Here is a 12,700-nt window from a genome sequence, read left to right as displayed (position 1 = left end):
AGCCGCTTATTTTATCCCAGAATTTTGAGACTCGACCTTGTCTCTCTGAAGCTCATTCATTCATACATATCATCTCCAATCATGGACGTCTCCCAGGATCTAGCGGATTACGCAGCGAAACAGTGAGCATCTCCTCGAAAATGTATCTGATTGCCAGCTCTTCCAACCTTTTGGCACGGCCCCAGCCTGCCGATGTGGACCTGGGATATCTTGCTGCCTTTGATACCACTCCGACCGATGCGGAGCTTTACTCGTGGGTACATGTGAATTGGAATCACTCTGACATTCAGGTCATCTCGCGATTCACATCTAAGAGACCTCGCCTTGGCGTCCGTCTCGACTCTACTAAATTCACTCTTCGCTCTGCCAAAGACATCCTCCCCTCTCGGACCCGTTGTCCGTCCCCCTGCCCCTACGACCGTGTTGCCCCGAGAGAAGCCTCTGCCGAAGCCAAAACCACCTACCAAATGGGAACGATTCGCCAAGGAGAAGGGTATTTCTCACGTCAAGAAGGACAAGGTGGTCTGGGATGAAGAGAAACAAGATTGGGTCAAGCGATGGGGACGAGGAGGAAAGAACAAGGAAGCGGAGGATCAATGGTTGCATGAAGTCAAGGGTGGTGACAGTGAGCCATTTGAAAAAATGCCTCTTCTAATGTCTAGACGCCGATCATGATCCTGCTGCGACCGCTCGAGCTGAACGCAAGGCTCGTATAGCCAAGAATACGGCGCAGCAAAATGCCAATCTCGCCAGTGCCTCCTCCTCCAAGGAAGCGCGTAAAGCCGAGCTCAACCGATCTATGCTCATCTCCAAGACGTCCACGGCCTCTCTGGGCAAGTTTGACAAAAAGATTGAAGGCGAACCCAAAGCTCGGGGAGTCAAGCGCAAATTTGACGGAGTCGTGGAACATGACTGGAAGGACGAAAAGGCAAAGGCTTTGGATGTGCTACGAGGTGTGGAGAGTGGAGAGAAGCGCAAAGTCAAGGGAACTGCCAGGGAGGAAGGTGCAGTCAATGTCAGGAAAGCTGTCAGAGGTCTGGGTCGAGATGGTCCAGGGAATGACAGGGGAGTCAAGGGCAAGGGCAAGAAGGGGAGGAGGTGATTCATGTGTATCAGGGGTCATGTATGTACTATTCGGCTCTATGTTCATTGGATAGGCTGCTAGGATTGAGCAGTCAGCGCCGGGCGGGAGAGTGCCCTGCCACAAGTATTTCTTTCCCTATCGCCGTCCTTTGAAAGCTCAGACAGACGAGCCGATCCTTTCATGCTATGGAATGTTTCTCCATTGCTTATATGTGGCTAGTCTTGTTGCCACCCTTCACTCATTTTCTACATACGCACCACACCTCTTGTCACGTCACACTACGCATCATGGGGCCTCTTTCCGCGGTCTCTACTGCAGCTTCAGCCGTTAGCAATGCAGCCAAATGGACAGCCAATTCGACAGCCAATGCCTTGACGCTTGGTTGGTGGAACAGCGGTACTCAGGCGGATGCCGGGTCAGCGACAGACAAAGATACTGCGACTGGCGAGGTCACAGACTCGAAAGGCGCGACAGAAGCGGATACCAAGGTATCGGACAGCGAAGCGGATAAGCCGATCAGATATGTTGAAAAGACGAGAGCCCTATATGACCCTTGGGCTTGGATGCCGAGCGTCCTTGGCGGTACATCGACGTACATCGAGAGGGAGGATCCGCTCCCACAGGGCGTCCTCGGGCGCACCATAGGCTATGCAACGGCGCCTATCGGAACGCTCGCGAGCGTAGTAAGTCGGCCACTCACCTACGCGACCAAGTCCATATTGGGCACCGAACGATACACCAAGTACGGAAAATACGTCAACGGTGGTGTCAATGTCAAGCACTATATACAGACTACTGGAGGTCAACTCACAGAGGTAGGACACGAGCGGGGCAATGCAGAGAGATTGGCGGCGGAGGTGGCAGACACCAAGCCGGAGGGGACCACATCAGAGGTGAGTATCTTAGCAAGTCACTGGTAGGCGACCCGGGTTAATTCTGAAACACAGCGGAGTCCCTCGCATTCATCTGCTGGAGGTACTGTGAGTGTCGCAAACAAAGGACATAGCTTGGGATCCACTGACTCTCATGTAGATTCCCGAGACCACAAAGACGTCGGCCGCAGCACGGGACACTGCGGGCACATCTCTCAGTCAGCCGACAGCAAAGGATCCTCTCAAGGACAAGAAGATTGCCCAGATTCTCGAAAAGTTTCAAGCGAGCATCGCAGCCCATGGGACGCCGGGATCGACTACAGATGCGCCTCCTGCGCCGTCTGCGGTAGCGCCCACGGCTTGATGACCAGGATGGCAGACACCTGGAGGGCTCGATGCTCCATGACGCGCGGTCTAAGCTCATCGCTAGCTTCCTTCCAGACTCTACCTATCTATAGATATACACCAATGCCATTGCTGCGTATACGCCACCCGCCACGAACCAAAGTTTTTGTCTCATCCGACGTGTTATGTAATGTTTTCCATCATAATGTTTTGGCTCCAACTGTCCCTGAAAAGTTTCAGGACGCGATTGATATTTTTTATTCTTCTTCTTTCGTTTGATTCATTTTTGCAGTGTCTGAACGATTTTTACTACATCGAACGTCTCGGTGTTGCATAGCAGAAGGGCGGTCATCCAGCGCAGACACTGATCAGGTAGTATTAGACAGCGCACCGTTCGACCTCAGCCTCCTTTATCGACCCAAGGAAGGTCCACCTCACCCTCACTGCTCCACCATGCCAAGGACCCGTCTGCCCTTGGTGCTGCTTGGCCTCAGTGCCATCGTACCACTCACTCTGGCTCAGACATACTGCAACGCCACATCATTGTGTCCCGAATCTGCTCCATGCTGCTCAGAGTATGGCTACTGTGGCTCGGGAACGTTCTGCCTGGGCGGCTGCGAGCCCATGCGTGGGTTCGGAGGAATGATCCGTGATCTTCTCCGCTGATGCTGGCCTCGCAGACTCATTCAGCCCAACATCATGCAGACCGAATCCTATCTGCCAATCTATGACGACGACCTTTGCCAACGACGTATCGAGGATACAACAAGTTGCCTCTGAATGGAATGGTAATGCATCTGCGTATGATTGGTACGGTGAGTGCCTCCGCCAAGACTCTTGCCTAGCACTTGGAGCTGATGCACGGTCCACAGTCAATTCTGGACAGATCATACCCAGTAGCGATGGCATCAAGCTCGTGCTGAACGAAACGAATGGTGTGTATATTGAGAGGCTGAACACAGTCACTAGCTCGGTGCTGAAAATAGATCTCCAGGTGGAACAAAGATTTCTTCAACGCGATATGTCCACTATGGCAAGATTGATTTTGTCTTGGGTGGGTGAGGCGACCAGGCGGAACCTGACATGTTCAGAGACGTCGAAATGGCCCGGTGTCGTGACGGCAGCCATCACCATGTCCGATGTCAAGGTGAGGGCCATGAAGCGCGAATGTCTCAGATGCTGACGAGCGTCACAGGATGAGATTGATTGGGTGAGGTCTATTGTTGGACCGGCGGCGGGAGCTCATTCCATTCAAGGAATTCACAGGGTCCAATACCACGCTTGCGCAGACAAACTACTGGTTCATGGGGATCGCCAACTGTGAGCGCGGATAAACGACTAAACTAATGCGATGCAGATTCCGACTCGCAGGGTCTCTCTGTGGATGTCTCCTCCGATACGTCGGCCAATTACCACACATATACGGTGAGTTCACGACACGGGTACAAGCTGAGCCATCCAGTTCGACTGGCAGGAAGACTACCTCAACTGGATGATTGACGGCAACGTCGTTCGATCATTGCAGAAGCAGAGCACGCTTTCGAGCGATGGGACGACTTAGCAAGTCGACATGATGCTGTTGAAGCTGACACTCTCAGCAAATATCCCACGACTCCCTCGCAAATTCAGATCTCCATCTGGCCAGCCGGTATCAACACCTCAGCAGAGGGGACCATTGCCTGGGCGGGAGGTATGATCAACTGGCAGGATCCAGACTATGTGGCCAATGGGTACTTTTGGAATACCATACAAAGCGTCACAATAACTTGCGCGGATGACCCAAATCAAGCTTCGAATACCACTGGATGGGCATATTCCGATAGCAAGGGGCAGACTGTTCCGGTAAGAAAGTGCTTTGGGATAGCAGCTGAGACGTCCAGACCGTTTACGACACGACCGCTTCGTTGTTGATCAATGGGGGTGGCAGAACGACAATGAGTTGGACGATGTATGCTGTGGGAGTGTTCACGATCTTGATGACTATGCTTCTCTAATGTATCACGCCTTTTTATGATACATGCTAGAATCAGTACAACTTTTCGTCGGATATCCGCTACTCTCCATCCATCATGATCGCGTAGAATTCTTGTTCGCTGATCTCGCCATCCCCGTCCAGATCGAATTCTTCGATCATGGCAGAGCTGTGTATGAGAGTAGATTGGATAAGGGGAGAGACGTCGATAGAAACAGGAGCAGCGGACACGGCGTCAGCTTCCTCGCACGCGGTCTTACGCCCCACTCACAGCTCCTCATCTCCTAGACTCTCTCCGAGCTCCTTTGCAACTCGCTTCAAATTCTTCAGCGATATCCTCCCTGTCCTGTCGTCGTCGAATAGTGCGAACGCCCGCTTGAGATCAGTCATCGGATCACGGGAGAGGATCCTCTCCGTCACTGTCAAGTCTCAGCTCTCCTGATGGCTACTGGTTCACCCACTTATCCTCTGGAACGCTTCGAAATCCATCAACCCATCATCTCCACCGTACCGTTTCAGCAAGTCCACCACCTCCACCTTTTTCAAGTCGAAGCCTAGTGCCCTCATGGCCACTTTGAGTTCATGATAGTCCACCGCGCCATCCTTGTCCGAGTCGAACAGCTCGAAGGCCTCCTTGATCTCCTGTCGTTGATCTTCGGTCAAGGAAGGTTGACGAGAGGATGGGGAAGGAGTGTGATGTAGATTGGAGGACCCAGTGATGGGGCGGCGCTGCTTGGTTTTGGGGAACATGGCGAAGCGTGGATGAAGTGGTCGTAGGACGCAATGTAATCAATTGCAAGTTGAAAGTCTCGACGCGTCTGAGCTGTTCCAGAAATTTTCCACGTGAGCCCAGACTCGTGGCACTCCAGAAACCCTTTCCCTCTGCCACTATTTGATCTTTGTATCGCCTTTCAGAGCACGATGAGGTAGGAGGGAGGTCTTAGGAGCACCGCAGATCAGCGAAATCCTCACCAATACAGCACACAACAACACAGAATACTCCCTTCCCTTTTTAACTTGTTGTACCGAGACGACTACCGTCGACCGCGGAGTTGATTCTATAAGCCGTAAGCTGAGATTTACTCGCATGCGATTTGTCGGGTCTATGGGAATCATCCGGCCCATCCGTTTTGAGGCTCCAGCGTGCTCAATATCATGGGACTCGGACCATCTCAGGTGACTTGGTTCAACAATATCGGCACTTCAGCGGTAAGAAATGGGAAATGAGAATGGGGTCGTGGGCCACTACATTTGGCTCCTGAGGAACCTACCACAAGCTCTCCGTGCCCTCTATGCCCGGAACACTAGAAGCGGGGTGCCATGCAGCGTATTGAACACTCGGCAAAGAGGAGATGAGCAAAAAAATGGTTCTCTAATGAGGGAAAAAAAATGCCTTCACTCAGAATCGAACTGAGATTTCGGGATGGAGGGGGTTATGAGCTCATAGAGCCCTCATTTTTCTCGATATGAGACCCACGTACTAACCGTTATACGATGAGGGCACGACTAACTCACCGAAAATTTTACAACTATATTGTGCATTGTGGACTCTGAGGTCGGGAATTCGAGATCGCCACCTTACCTAATTGACTCCCCACCTCTAGACATCAATGTGCGTGATGTAAGAGCCTAACTGATCACACTGGGTATCTCTGATTCTGTCTTGATCCGATCTCCGGGCCGCTTCCTGGCGATTCGTGGAAAAATCAGGCTTCAGAAACGAAAACCAAGTCAGATTCGCTATGGACCGCCACATGAGCCGAATTTGCTACATTTTCTGTCATTTAGATACTCAACCCATTGACATGAACAACAAGCATGCCTTGAAGCAGCAACAGAGGACTCCACAGCGAAGATCCAATCCAGTTGACGACTCGGATGAGTGGGAGGACGCCGACGTGGAGACAGCCCTCGATCTTACGACGATGAGCGAGAGCAGCAGTCGGGTCTCTGAAGGGTCGAGGAAGCAGCCGTCAACTCCTAGGAGGCAGATCAAGGTGGCCAGAAGTGGAGGGACGCCAAAACGACATGGTCTTACCACACCTCAGAGGAGATCAAATAGACCTTCCGAGTCCTCAACGCCGGTCGCTCGAGCTGCCGCTCCCGTGAAGACTCGCGCTGGTGCTCAACAATCAAACACATTCGGGAAGATTCTCCATACCACTCTGTCTGTTGCCTTTGAAATATTGCTCTGGTCCATCCGCCTCTTTCACGTCATACTCGCGCCTTTCTATCCGTATGTCGCTGCGGGCGGTGCCATTCTGCTCCTCATCAGCTTGACCACACACCTTCTCTTGGACTCCCTTCCCCCTCTCTTGTTTCGAATACCTGGCCATCTCTTGCGACTCGTCTTGCCATCCTTGCCCTCCTTTGCGTGGTGGACAGCACCAGATACCGACACTGCTGTGGGGCAAGGAGTGGCTCTTCTCCCACTACGCCTGCTTGCCACGCCCGTCTGCACGTTCACCGGTCAAGCGTGCCTATTGTCACTCGCATCGAAGCGGGAGTCACAGGCCGGAGAGACGCGGATGATCAAAGCTCGTCCATTTTGGGAATGGCAGCTCACTTCAGCGAGGAATGCAGTGGACGTCGGTAACGTTGCTCGGAATCTGGCCAAAGAGGCATCAGGAGCCAAGAGCATATTCGAGAGTGTGGCGAGATTAAGTGAGGGAGGATTGATGGACAGATTAGAGCATGTTAGGTGAGCCGACGGAGAGGATTCGTGCTGACGATGCAGAATTTGGGAGCTTGGCGTGGCTGTTCAAATCGGGTCCAATCTTGAGGATAGGGAAATGCTTGGTCAAGGGTTGGTCGAGGTGCGTGGTCCAGTCTGTCGATGGAGCTGACTGTAGCTCGGCAACAATGCCAAAGATCTCTCCGATGAGCTGGTGGAGATCAACGCCATGGCCATCAACGCGTTTACTTGGCTCCAATGGGAGGTGAGCGAGGCATGTCGGCACCGCTGATGCCTAGTTTGCCTCAGTTTATAGGACTCTATCGCTACCTCAGGGTCAATTGTCCTCGGCACAGAAGCTCGCTGAACGCCTCAACGGCCTTCTCAACAAACTGTCCGACACATTGACTGATCTTCACCGACTCACGTCGCGCGCACATCTCACGGCTGTCCGAGGATCCGATCAAGGTAATCGTTTGCGGACGAACCTCGGCCTGATCAATGCGGATCTCGTCAGACAAAACGAGGTCGAACCGGGTTGGAAAGCAGCCGTGGAAAAGGTCAATCACTTTTTCGTCGGTGGAGAGCCTTCGAAAATGGAACGGATAAGGCGAGACGTCAAGATCACTCGCCAAACAATCGAGAGTCTGTCGACGATCATCCAGGATCTGGAAATATCAAGAACTCAGATCAAGAGCTTCAGAGATCAGATTGGGCAGTTTGACGCGAGCATGATGGGCTTTCATATGGGTGCCAATGCTGAACATGGTATTGGACCCGAGGAGGAGTTGAGGATCCTGGCGGACGTGGTTGCCGAGTTTGGTCAGTCTATCGGGAGAGCCAAGGGTGGAGGGAGTGGGGCGGAACGCAGCAGCGAGAGCGATTCGAGGCGATTAGAAGCTTAAAATGCCACGCTCCTGGCTTGACTGTTATACATTCCTGTCTGGAGTACCTGATGCAAATAGTAGTCTTCTTGGCTTTTGATTTCGATCGCCGTAGGAATGCCGGTAAGCCGGACTTTTGATGTCATCTCTGGATTCAACATTGATCCTTCTTCGTCGAACCTCATTCATCATGTCCTTGCCAGGTATACTCAGCACTTATCCAATCGCAGGCAGCTCAAAGTCTTATCCTTACTTTACGAGTGGAGCTATCGATTCCACCAAAGCTGTGATCTTCATTGGCGGTCTCACCAATGGATTGATGTCAGTAGACTATGTGTCAGCTCTGTCCTCGACCTTGGAGACGGCTGGATGGAAACTGTGAGTTAGGACAAAGGCCTATCCATTGATGATGGCAGTATTCAGATGCATTGGAGCAGTGCCTACGACGGGTACATGACTGGCAGCCTTGATCGCGACGTTTCAGAGATGGCTTCTTTGGTTAAGCATCTCCGCTCACAAGGTGAATCCAACGGGACAGTTAAACGGAATTGATGAGTCGTTCTAGGACTAGAGACGGTTGTTCTGATGGGACACTCTACCGGCTGCCAAGATGTCATGCACTACCTTACGTCTCCTTCGTCTGACTCTCGCCCTACAGTCGAAGGAGGGATCCTCCAGGCTCCAGTCTCAGATCGAGAGTACTATGAACAGGTCGACAATGATTACACTCATATCTGGAGGACCCGATTTGACCAAGCTGAGCAGATGGTCAAGGAAGGGAAAGGCGACCATCTGCTCGACTGGGAATTTAGTCAAAAGGTCGGTCATGCCACGGCGTACAGGTTGATCAGCCTTTACGCAAAAGGGTGAGCAGGCGGATCCATTGAGTATTCGCTAGAGCTGATCCTCCGTACACATAGTGGGGATGACGATTACTTCTCCAGTGATCTCCCGAATGAACACGAAGAACCCCACAAGCACCCCCTTTCCGCATCTTTCGGTGAGCTGCCCGTGCCAATCCTGGCACTCTGGTCCGGAAACGACGAATTTAGTCGGGTCCCATCAGTCCCAGATCTGATGGCTCGATGGGAACACGCTGGCAAGGGCAAACTGGAGTCTCGTATCGTGGATGGTGCGGGGCATGCAGCAAACGAGGCAGGCCCTCAGAAGCAGCTATGCGAAGAAGTCAACGGTTGGCTGAAACGACACTTCTAGGGCCTTCTGGAAGACAGGCATGCATCTGGCAGAGAGAACTGTGGCCTCTTCGCCTATCCACTTCTCGCGGTATATGTATCAAGCCGGGCGTGTTCCATTACGTCAAAGGATGTTCGTCGATGCTGCATGACACACGGAGACTGACCATTCTTCAACGCTGCAGCCACTCGCTCGGGGGAGATTGACCTGTGCTGCATTCTTACCTTTCTCACCATCTGGTTCATTCCTGTCTCGATTACTCCTGGCTAACAGGATGACTTATAAGGGGGCTACTGGATAGCAGGGTCTCGAACTGCCTTCTCGAAGCTATATAAAGACCTCTCGATCTGGCGGCAGGCCCGTCGACTCCCTCATCTTCCAACACACCCCCGACCTATAGCCCATCAACTGTCCACCTTCGCCTCATCAAATACATTATGCAGTCGATGACGAGCTCGCTCCTTCACAACAGTAGTCTTGGCAATAGCAGCATCTGGCGCTGGACCCCGCGTGCGGATACCGATGAACCTTGGCATACTCTCCTTGCGGTTGCAAGTGGGGCTACCCTCGGAGCCCTGACGGCGAGAGCGTTCAATTCCATTGTTAGCTGGTCGCCGTCCTGGCATGGGACTAGGGCCTCCAAGGAATCAACAGCTCCTTCGAGCAGCAGGCGGGAGTTTACTAGCCCCCAAATCAAGGGACAAGCTTATGTGCAGAATGATCCTCACGAGGGCAATACCAACACCAGCATTGTCGGCGGAGGATCTCACAGCCGGCTTGAAAGCACGTTTGACACCACGGGTAGCGACGGTCAAAGGAAAGCTACTCTCGCTAAGACGTCAGACGCCGGCGAGCGAGTCAGTGAGCCGGACATAGCATTGAGCACAGAGGAGCGAGGCACCTCGCGAAAGTTGCAGGCCGATCAGTCGACTTCTAATCCTCCCCTCATTGATGCCATCGTACCAAAGAGTGAGACGAGAGTGATATAGAGTTTGTAGAGGATTTGTTGAGATAGGACACTGGGACGAGGAGGGAGCTACTCGGTGGGAAGTCTCGTATAGCACACACGCACATTATGCTGCCTTTGCATACCCGAGGGTGTGAGATTCCAAAGAAGGAGGACTTCCCGTCAATCCTTTCGGATCCCACAGACTGTTGTCGCCGAATTCCTGACGAGCGAGAGGCGATTCTCCCATGATCGAAACACTGCCATCATTCATACACGAGGACTTTCTTTTGTCTTGTGTCCCTCGGAGAATCTCTTTGGCCTCAACTAGCATACCGACTGACAGACGTTACACTGCTACGCGTTTCACCAGGAAGATCACCATTCATAGAGGATCCCTGTAAGACCCCTGCACGACGGATGACGTGGATCCGGCTGCCTTGTGCCTCCCCAAGCTCCTTGGAGCTCTGTCATATTGAATGCCCCGTCCTCCTTTGTAAGTCATACGGTCCAGATGTATTGTACTCGTAACATATCTTCGAACTTGTTTGAGCCCTGTCCATCCCTCGCACACATAAAGACTGACAGCTACATTGCTTTCTGATTTGCCTCTTTCTTCAACTCCCTCTCTCATCTCCAATACATATACATACTAACAAATGGCATTATTCGGTACACCTACCAGCCAATACGGTGGCAGCAGCGTCGGGGACATCAAACTTGATGTCAGCTGTCCTTCCGCCACAGCACGGCAATCCTGGGATCCAGTGGCTTTGGCCGTTGGTGCTACGGCGGTGTATTATGGGCTCAGCAAAGCTAGTGAATGGTGTGAGACTCTGATGAGGCCGAGGTTCGGTAATGACTATACCAACTGGTCGAACACTCGCTACGAAGGCAATACTCAAACCGATGAGCTGAGGCGCCACAACAAATCCCGCGTATATGCGAGGGATTATGATTCAGCGTCCAGTACCGATTCTTGGGATCGCAATGGGCGACGAAAGGATCATTTCGGGACAACGGATCCCCTGACCGCCCAGGATGACACGGGTCCAAGGTCGGGGAGCCGTCGCCGAAGTGCCCTCATGACAACCAGGAATGATCGCTGGTTTGCGGGTCAAGATGAAGGCGCACATGAACGGACGACCGAGGATCTGTCGGACGGGAAACACGTAGCCTTCTCATTTGAAACCAAATCAGGGAATCTCACCGCTGGAGACGACAAACAGTCGCACCAAGGCTTAGAGACGAGAGAACTCAACACCACACTGGACGAACCGACCCTCCAGAAAATCGTCCCGACTCAGCTTTCGATCGGAAAAGATGACGAAGTCATTCCGAGCCCTGAGGATGGTCGCCAGAGTCAGGAAAACGAAACTCGTCTTGCTGGCGGTGGATACGGCGAGCTGGGCATCAGTCAGATCGGACCCAGTTCTGGATATGTCTCTGAGGCGGATACCGCTTCGGGCCCCAACGACACAGTCAATGACCACAGAAAGCTCGAAACTCAGAAAGAGGATCTCTGTCCCGCTGCGGATGAACAAGTTCATGACGCCGTGAGCGAAGGCGAAAGTCTTGTCGCCGATACCCCTCAGACCGATCCATCCTCGATAAGATCTGTTACGACGAACGGATGAGATGTCGATCCCGTCCGCGGGATGGTCTTGGCCGACTTTAGACTCACATGAGAGGGCGAACGTCATCTACATAGAGGCAGTCCATCTTAAGCTAGATCGATGCATTTCCTCTTTCTTTCCTTGTGACATGATCGATGTGCGAATCAGATGACTGCGAGGAGCTCGAGCAAGGAGAAATCGTTGTTGTCCACCTGTCATTGAATCTGCTTCGACATAGAGCGTTGAAGCGTGCAAGTGGCTCGGAGGGAGGATCAGATCCGAGGACAAAGGCAGTAGCCACGAAGTTTGGCCAAGCTTCAGGTTGATAAACCCATTGGAAAGAGTCTGAGGACCATGCAAGCGCTTTCCGCTATAGGAAGCACAGTGATGAGGCTGGATCCATGGCTGATAGCTCGGAAAGCAAAGAAGCATCCCCAGGCAGTTTTCCCTCATGGTCACCTTGTCGGCCAAACTTTGCGACCTGCTCGGGACTTTAATCGGTCTAGGTGTCAGCAAGCAAGTCAGTTTGCCGGACACTTACCAACGAATCGCCTTGGAACAAACAAGGATAGACGAACGACATTCAAGCATGCTCAGATACCCAGATTCAAGATATCACATGTCACAGACATGTGCAATCATTGTTGTAGAGACAAAGAGAAAGGCACAGGATGGTATATACATCCTCACACATATTCCCAGAGGTCACATTTTACCGCGGCCCCATGAGGGTCTGATGAGAAGCGAGTGCACGTCGATGTACTTTATCCATTCCGGATCAGCGAGAGAACCGATCTTGGAGCATGTGTTCAGTCTCTACATGTATCACTCCTCATCATCACCACTCGTTGCTCTGTGCAGCCCACTTTGAACAACGTGCTCGCCATCCATGACGTCAATTGAATAGTGTCCTCTCCGGCCCCTTTCACACGAGGTACGGGATGACCCCTTAGTGACCATCAAATCAGACGAGAAGGAGTGGGTTCATGATCATCGTCTACTTCGTCTGGTTGATCCCATGTCCCAACCTCCACTCAAATCCTTCCCACACTCCTCATGTCACTTGACATAGCCCCTCGTCTGACTCCTATTTGGTGTCGAGTCCTTTCATCA

General features: G+C 52.3%; 8 protein-coding genes and 1 non-coding gene across 9 annotated transcripts; 6 read left to right on the top strand and 3 right to left on the bottom strand.

Moving 5' to 3' along the window:
- Positions 1-81: 81 nt before the first annotated feature.
- On the top strand, positions 82-1,102 carry BD324DRAFT_652870 (ribosome biogenesis regulatory protein-domain-containing protein; the record flags this gene model as incomplete). The annotated part of the gene is made up of 4 exons (XM_022018569.1): positions 82-122; positions 158-253; positions 291-625; positions 663-1,102. 4 exons carry the CDS (start codon positions 82-84, stop codon positions 1,100-1,102), a joined length of 912 nt encoding a protein of 303 aa, XP_021869374.1.
- Positions 1,103-1,371: 269 nt separating this feature from the next.
- BD324DRAFT_652869 (hypothetical protein) lies at positions 1,372-2,320 on the top strand (the record flags this gene model as incomplete). The annotated part of the gene is made up of 3 exons (XM_022018568.1): positions 1,372-1,977; positions 2,032-2,064; positions 2,117-2,320. The coding sequence occupies 3 exons, from the start codon at positions 1,372-1,374 to the stop codon at positions 2,318-2,320; spliced, it is 843 nt and encodes a 280-aa protein (XP_021869373.1).
- A 241-nt stretch (positions 2,321-2,561) lies between these two features.
- On the top strand, positions 2,562-4,306 carry BD324DRAFT_634072 (putative cell wall organization and biogenesis-related protein). Its single transcript, XM_022016700.1, has 11 exons — positions 2,562-2,929; positions 2,982-3,116; positions 3,174-3,236; positions 3,296-3,355; positions 3,393-3,448; positions 3,497-3,511; positions 3,558-3,621; positions 3,659-3,726; positions 3,764-3,861; positions 3,900-4,143; positions 4,182-4,306. The coding sequence occupies exons 1-11, from the start codon at positions 2,755-2,757 to the stop codon at positions 4,293-4,295; spliced, it is 1,092 nt and encodes a 363-aa protein (XP_021869372.1). The 5' UTR covers positions 2,562-2,754; the 3' UTR covers positions 4,296-4,306.
- BD324DRAFT_634066 (EF-hand calcium-binding protein, Caltractin-cdc31 subfamily) lies at positions 4,307-5,126 on the bottom strand. The gene is made up of 3 exons (XM_022016699.1): positions 4,735-5,126; positions 4,545-4,692; positions 4,307-4,442 (listed from the first exon to the last, which is right to left on the bottom strand). The coding sequence occupies exons 1-3, from the start codon at positions 5,021-5,023 to the stop codon at positions 4,355-4,357; spliced, it is 525 nt and encodes a 174-aa protein (XP_021869371.1). The 5' UTR covers positions 5,024-5,126; the 3' UTR covers positions 4,307-4,354.
- Positions 5,127-5,663: 537 nt separating this feature from the next.
- Positions 5,664-5,775, bottom strand: BD324DRAFT_t27. Its single transcript has one exon. It is a non-coding gene; the product is annotated as a tRNA-Met (tRNA).
- Positions 5,776-6,078: 303 nt separating this feature from the next.
- On the top strand, positions 6,079-7,852 carry BD324DRAFT_652866 (hypothetical protein; the record flags this gene model as incomplete). The annotated part of the gene is made up of 4 exons (XM_022018567.1): positions 6,079-6,974; positions 7,011-7,089; positions 7,126-7,212; positions 7,247-7,852. 4 exons carry the CDS (start codon positions 6,079-6,081, stop codon positions 7,850-7,852), a joined length of 1,668 nt encoding a protein of 555 aa, XP_021869370.1.
- A 169-nt stretch (positions 7,853-8,021) lies between these two features.
- BD324DRAFT_582746 (hypothetical protein) lies at positions 8,022-9,046 on the top strand (the record flags this gene model as incomplete). The annotated part of the gene is made up of 4 exons (XM_022013579.1): positions 8,022-8,209; positions 8,248-8,351; positions 8,388-8,697; positions 8,752-9,046. The coding sequence occupies 4 exons, from the start codon at positions 8,022-8,024 to the stop codon at positions 9,044-9,046; spliced, it is 897 nt and encodes a 298-aa protein (XP_021869369.1).
- A 416-nt stretch (positions 9,047-9,462) lies between these two features.
- On the top strand, positions 9,463-11,823 carry BD324DRAFT_662555 (hypothetical protein; the record flags this gene model as incomplete). Its single annotated transcript, XM_022018902.1, has 4 exons — positions 9,463-9,994; positions 10,345-10,467; positions 10,719-11,527; positions 11,567-11,823. 4 exons carry the CDS (start codon positions 9,463-9,465, stop codon positions 11,606-11,608), a joined length of 1,506 nt encoding a protein of 501 aa, XP_021869368.1. The 3' UTR covers positions 11,609-11,823.
- On the bottom strand, positions 11,642-12,498 carry BD324DRAFT_120310 (hypothetical protein). Its single transcript, XM_022011955.1, has 2 exons — positions 12,133-12,498; positions 11,642-12,089 (listed from the first exon to the last, which is right to left on the bottom strand). Exons 1-2 carry the CDS (start codon positions 12,168-12,170, stop codon positions 11,675-11,677), a joined length of 453 nt encoding a protein of 150 aa, XP_021869367.1. The 5' UTR covers positions 12,171-12,498; the 3' UTR covers positions 11,642-11,674.
- Between the last annotated feature and the right edge of the window lie 202 nt (positions 12,499-12,700).

This window comes from Kockovaella imperatae (assembly GCF_002102565.1).
Source record: "Kockovaella imperatae strain NRRL Y-17943 chromosome Unknown BD324scaffold_12, whole genome shotgun sequence".
In the NCBI taxonomy this organism is placed as follows: Eukaryota; Fungi; Basidiomycota; class Tremellomycetes; order Tremellales; family Cuniculitremaceae; genus Kockovaella; species Kockovaella imperatae.
This window is presented reverse-complemented; position numbering and strand designations above follow the sequence as displayed.

Excerpts from the sequence above, each read along its gene's own strand:
- BD324DRAFT_634072 (XM_022016700.1), top strand. The coding sequence starts at position 2,755 with ATGCCAAGGACCCGTCTGCCCTTGGTGCTGCTTGGCCTCAGTGCCATC. Across the intron at positions 3,117-3,173 it reads ATCTGCGTATGATTGGTACG|TCAATTCTGGACAGATCATA; the intron begins GTGAGTGCCTCC and ends CACGGTCCACAG. Across the intron at positions 3,727-3,763 it reads CCAATTACCACACATATACG|TTCGACTGGCAGGAAGACTA; the intron begins GTGAGTTCACGA and ends TGAGCCATCCAG.
- BD324DRAFT_634066 (XM_022016699.1), bottom strand. The coding sequence starts at position 5,023 with ATGTTCCCCAAAACCAAGCAGCGCCGCCCCATCACTGGGTCCTCCAAT. Across the intron at positions 4,693-4,734 it reads CGAAGCGTTCCAGAGGATAA|TGACGGAGAGGATCCTCTCC; the intron begins GTGGGTGAACCA and ends GAGACTTGACAG. Across the intron at positions 4,443-4,544 it reads AGTCTAGGAGATGAGGAGCT|CTCTGCCATGATCGAAGAAT; the intron begins GTGAGTGGGGCG and ends TCTCATACACAG.
- BD324DRAFT_120310 (XM_022011955.1), bottom strand. The coding sequence starts at position 12,170 with ATGTCGTTCGTCTATCCTTGTTTGTTCCAAGGCGATTC. Across the intron at positions 12,090-12,132 it reads TGTTTGTTCCAAGGCGATTC|ACCGATTAAAGTCCCGAGCA; the intron begins GTTGGTAAGTGT and ends GCTGACACCTAG.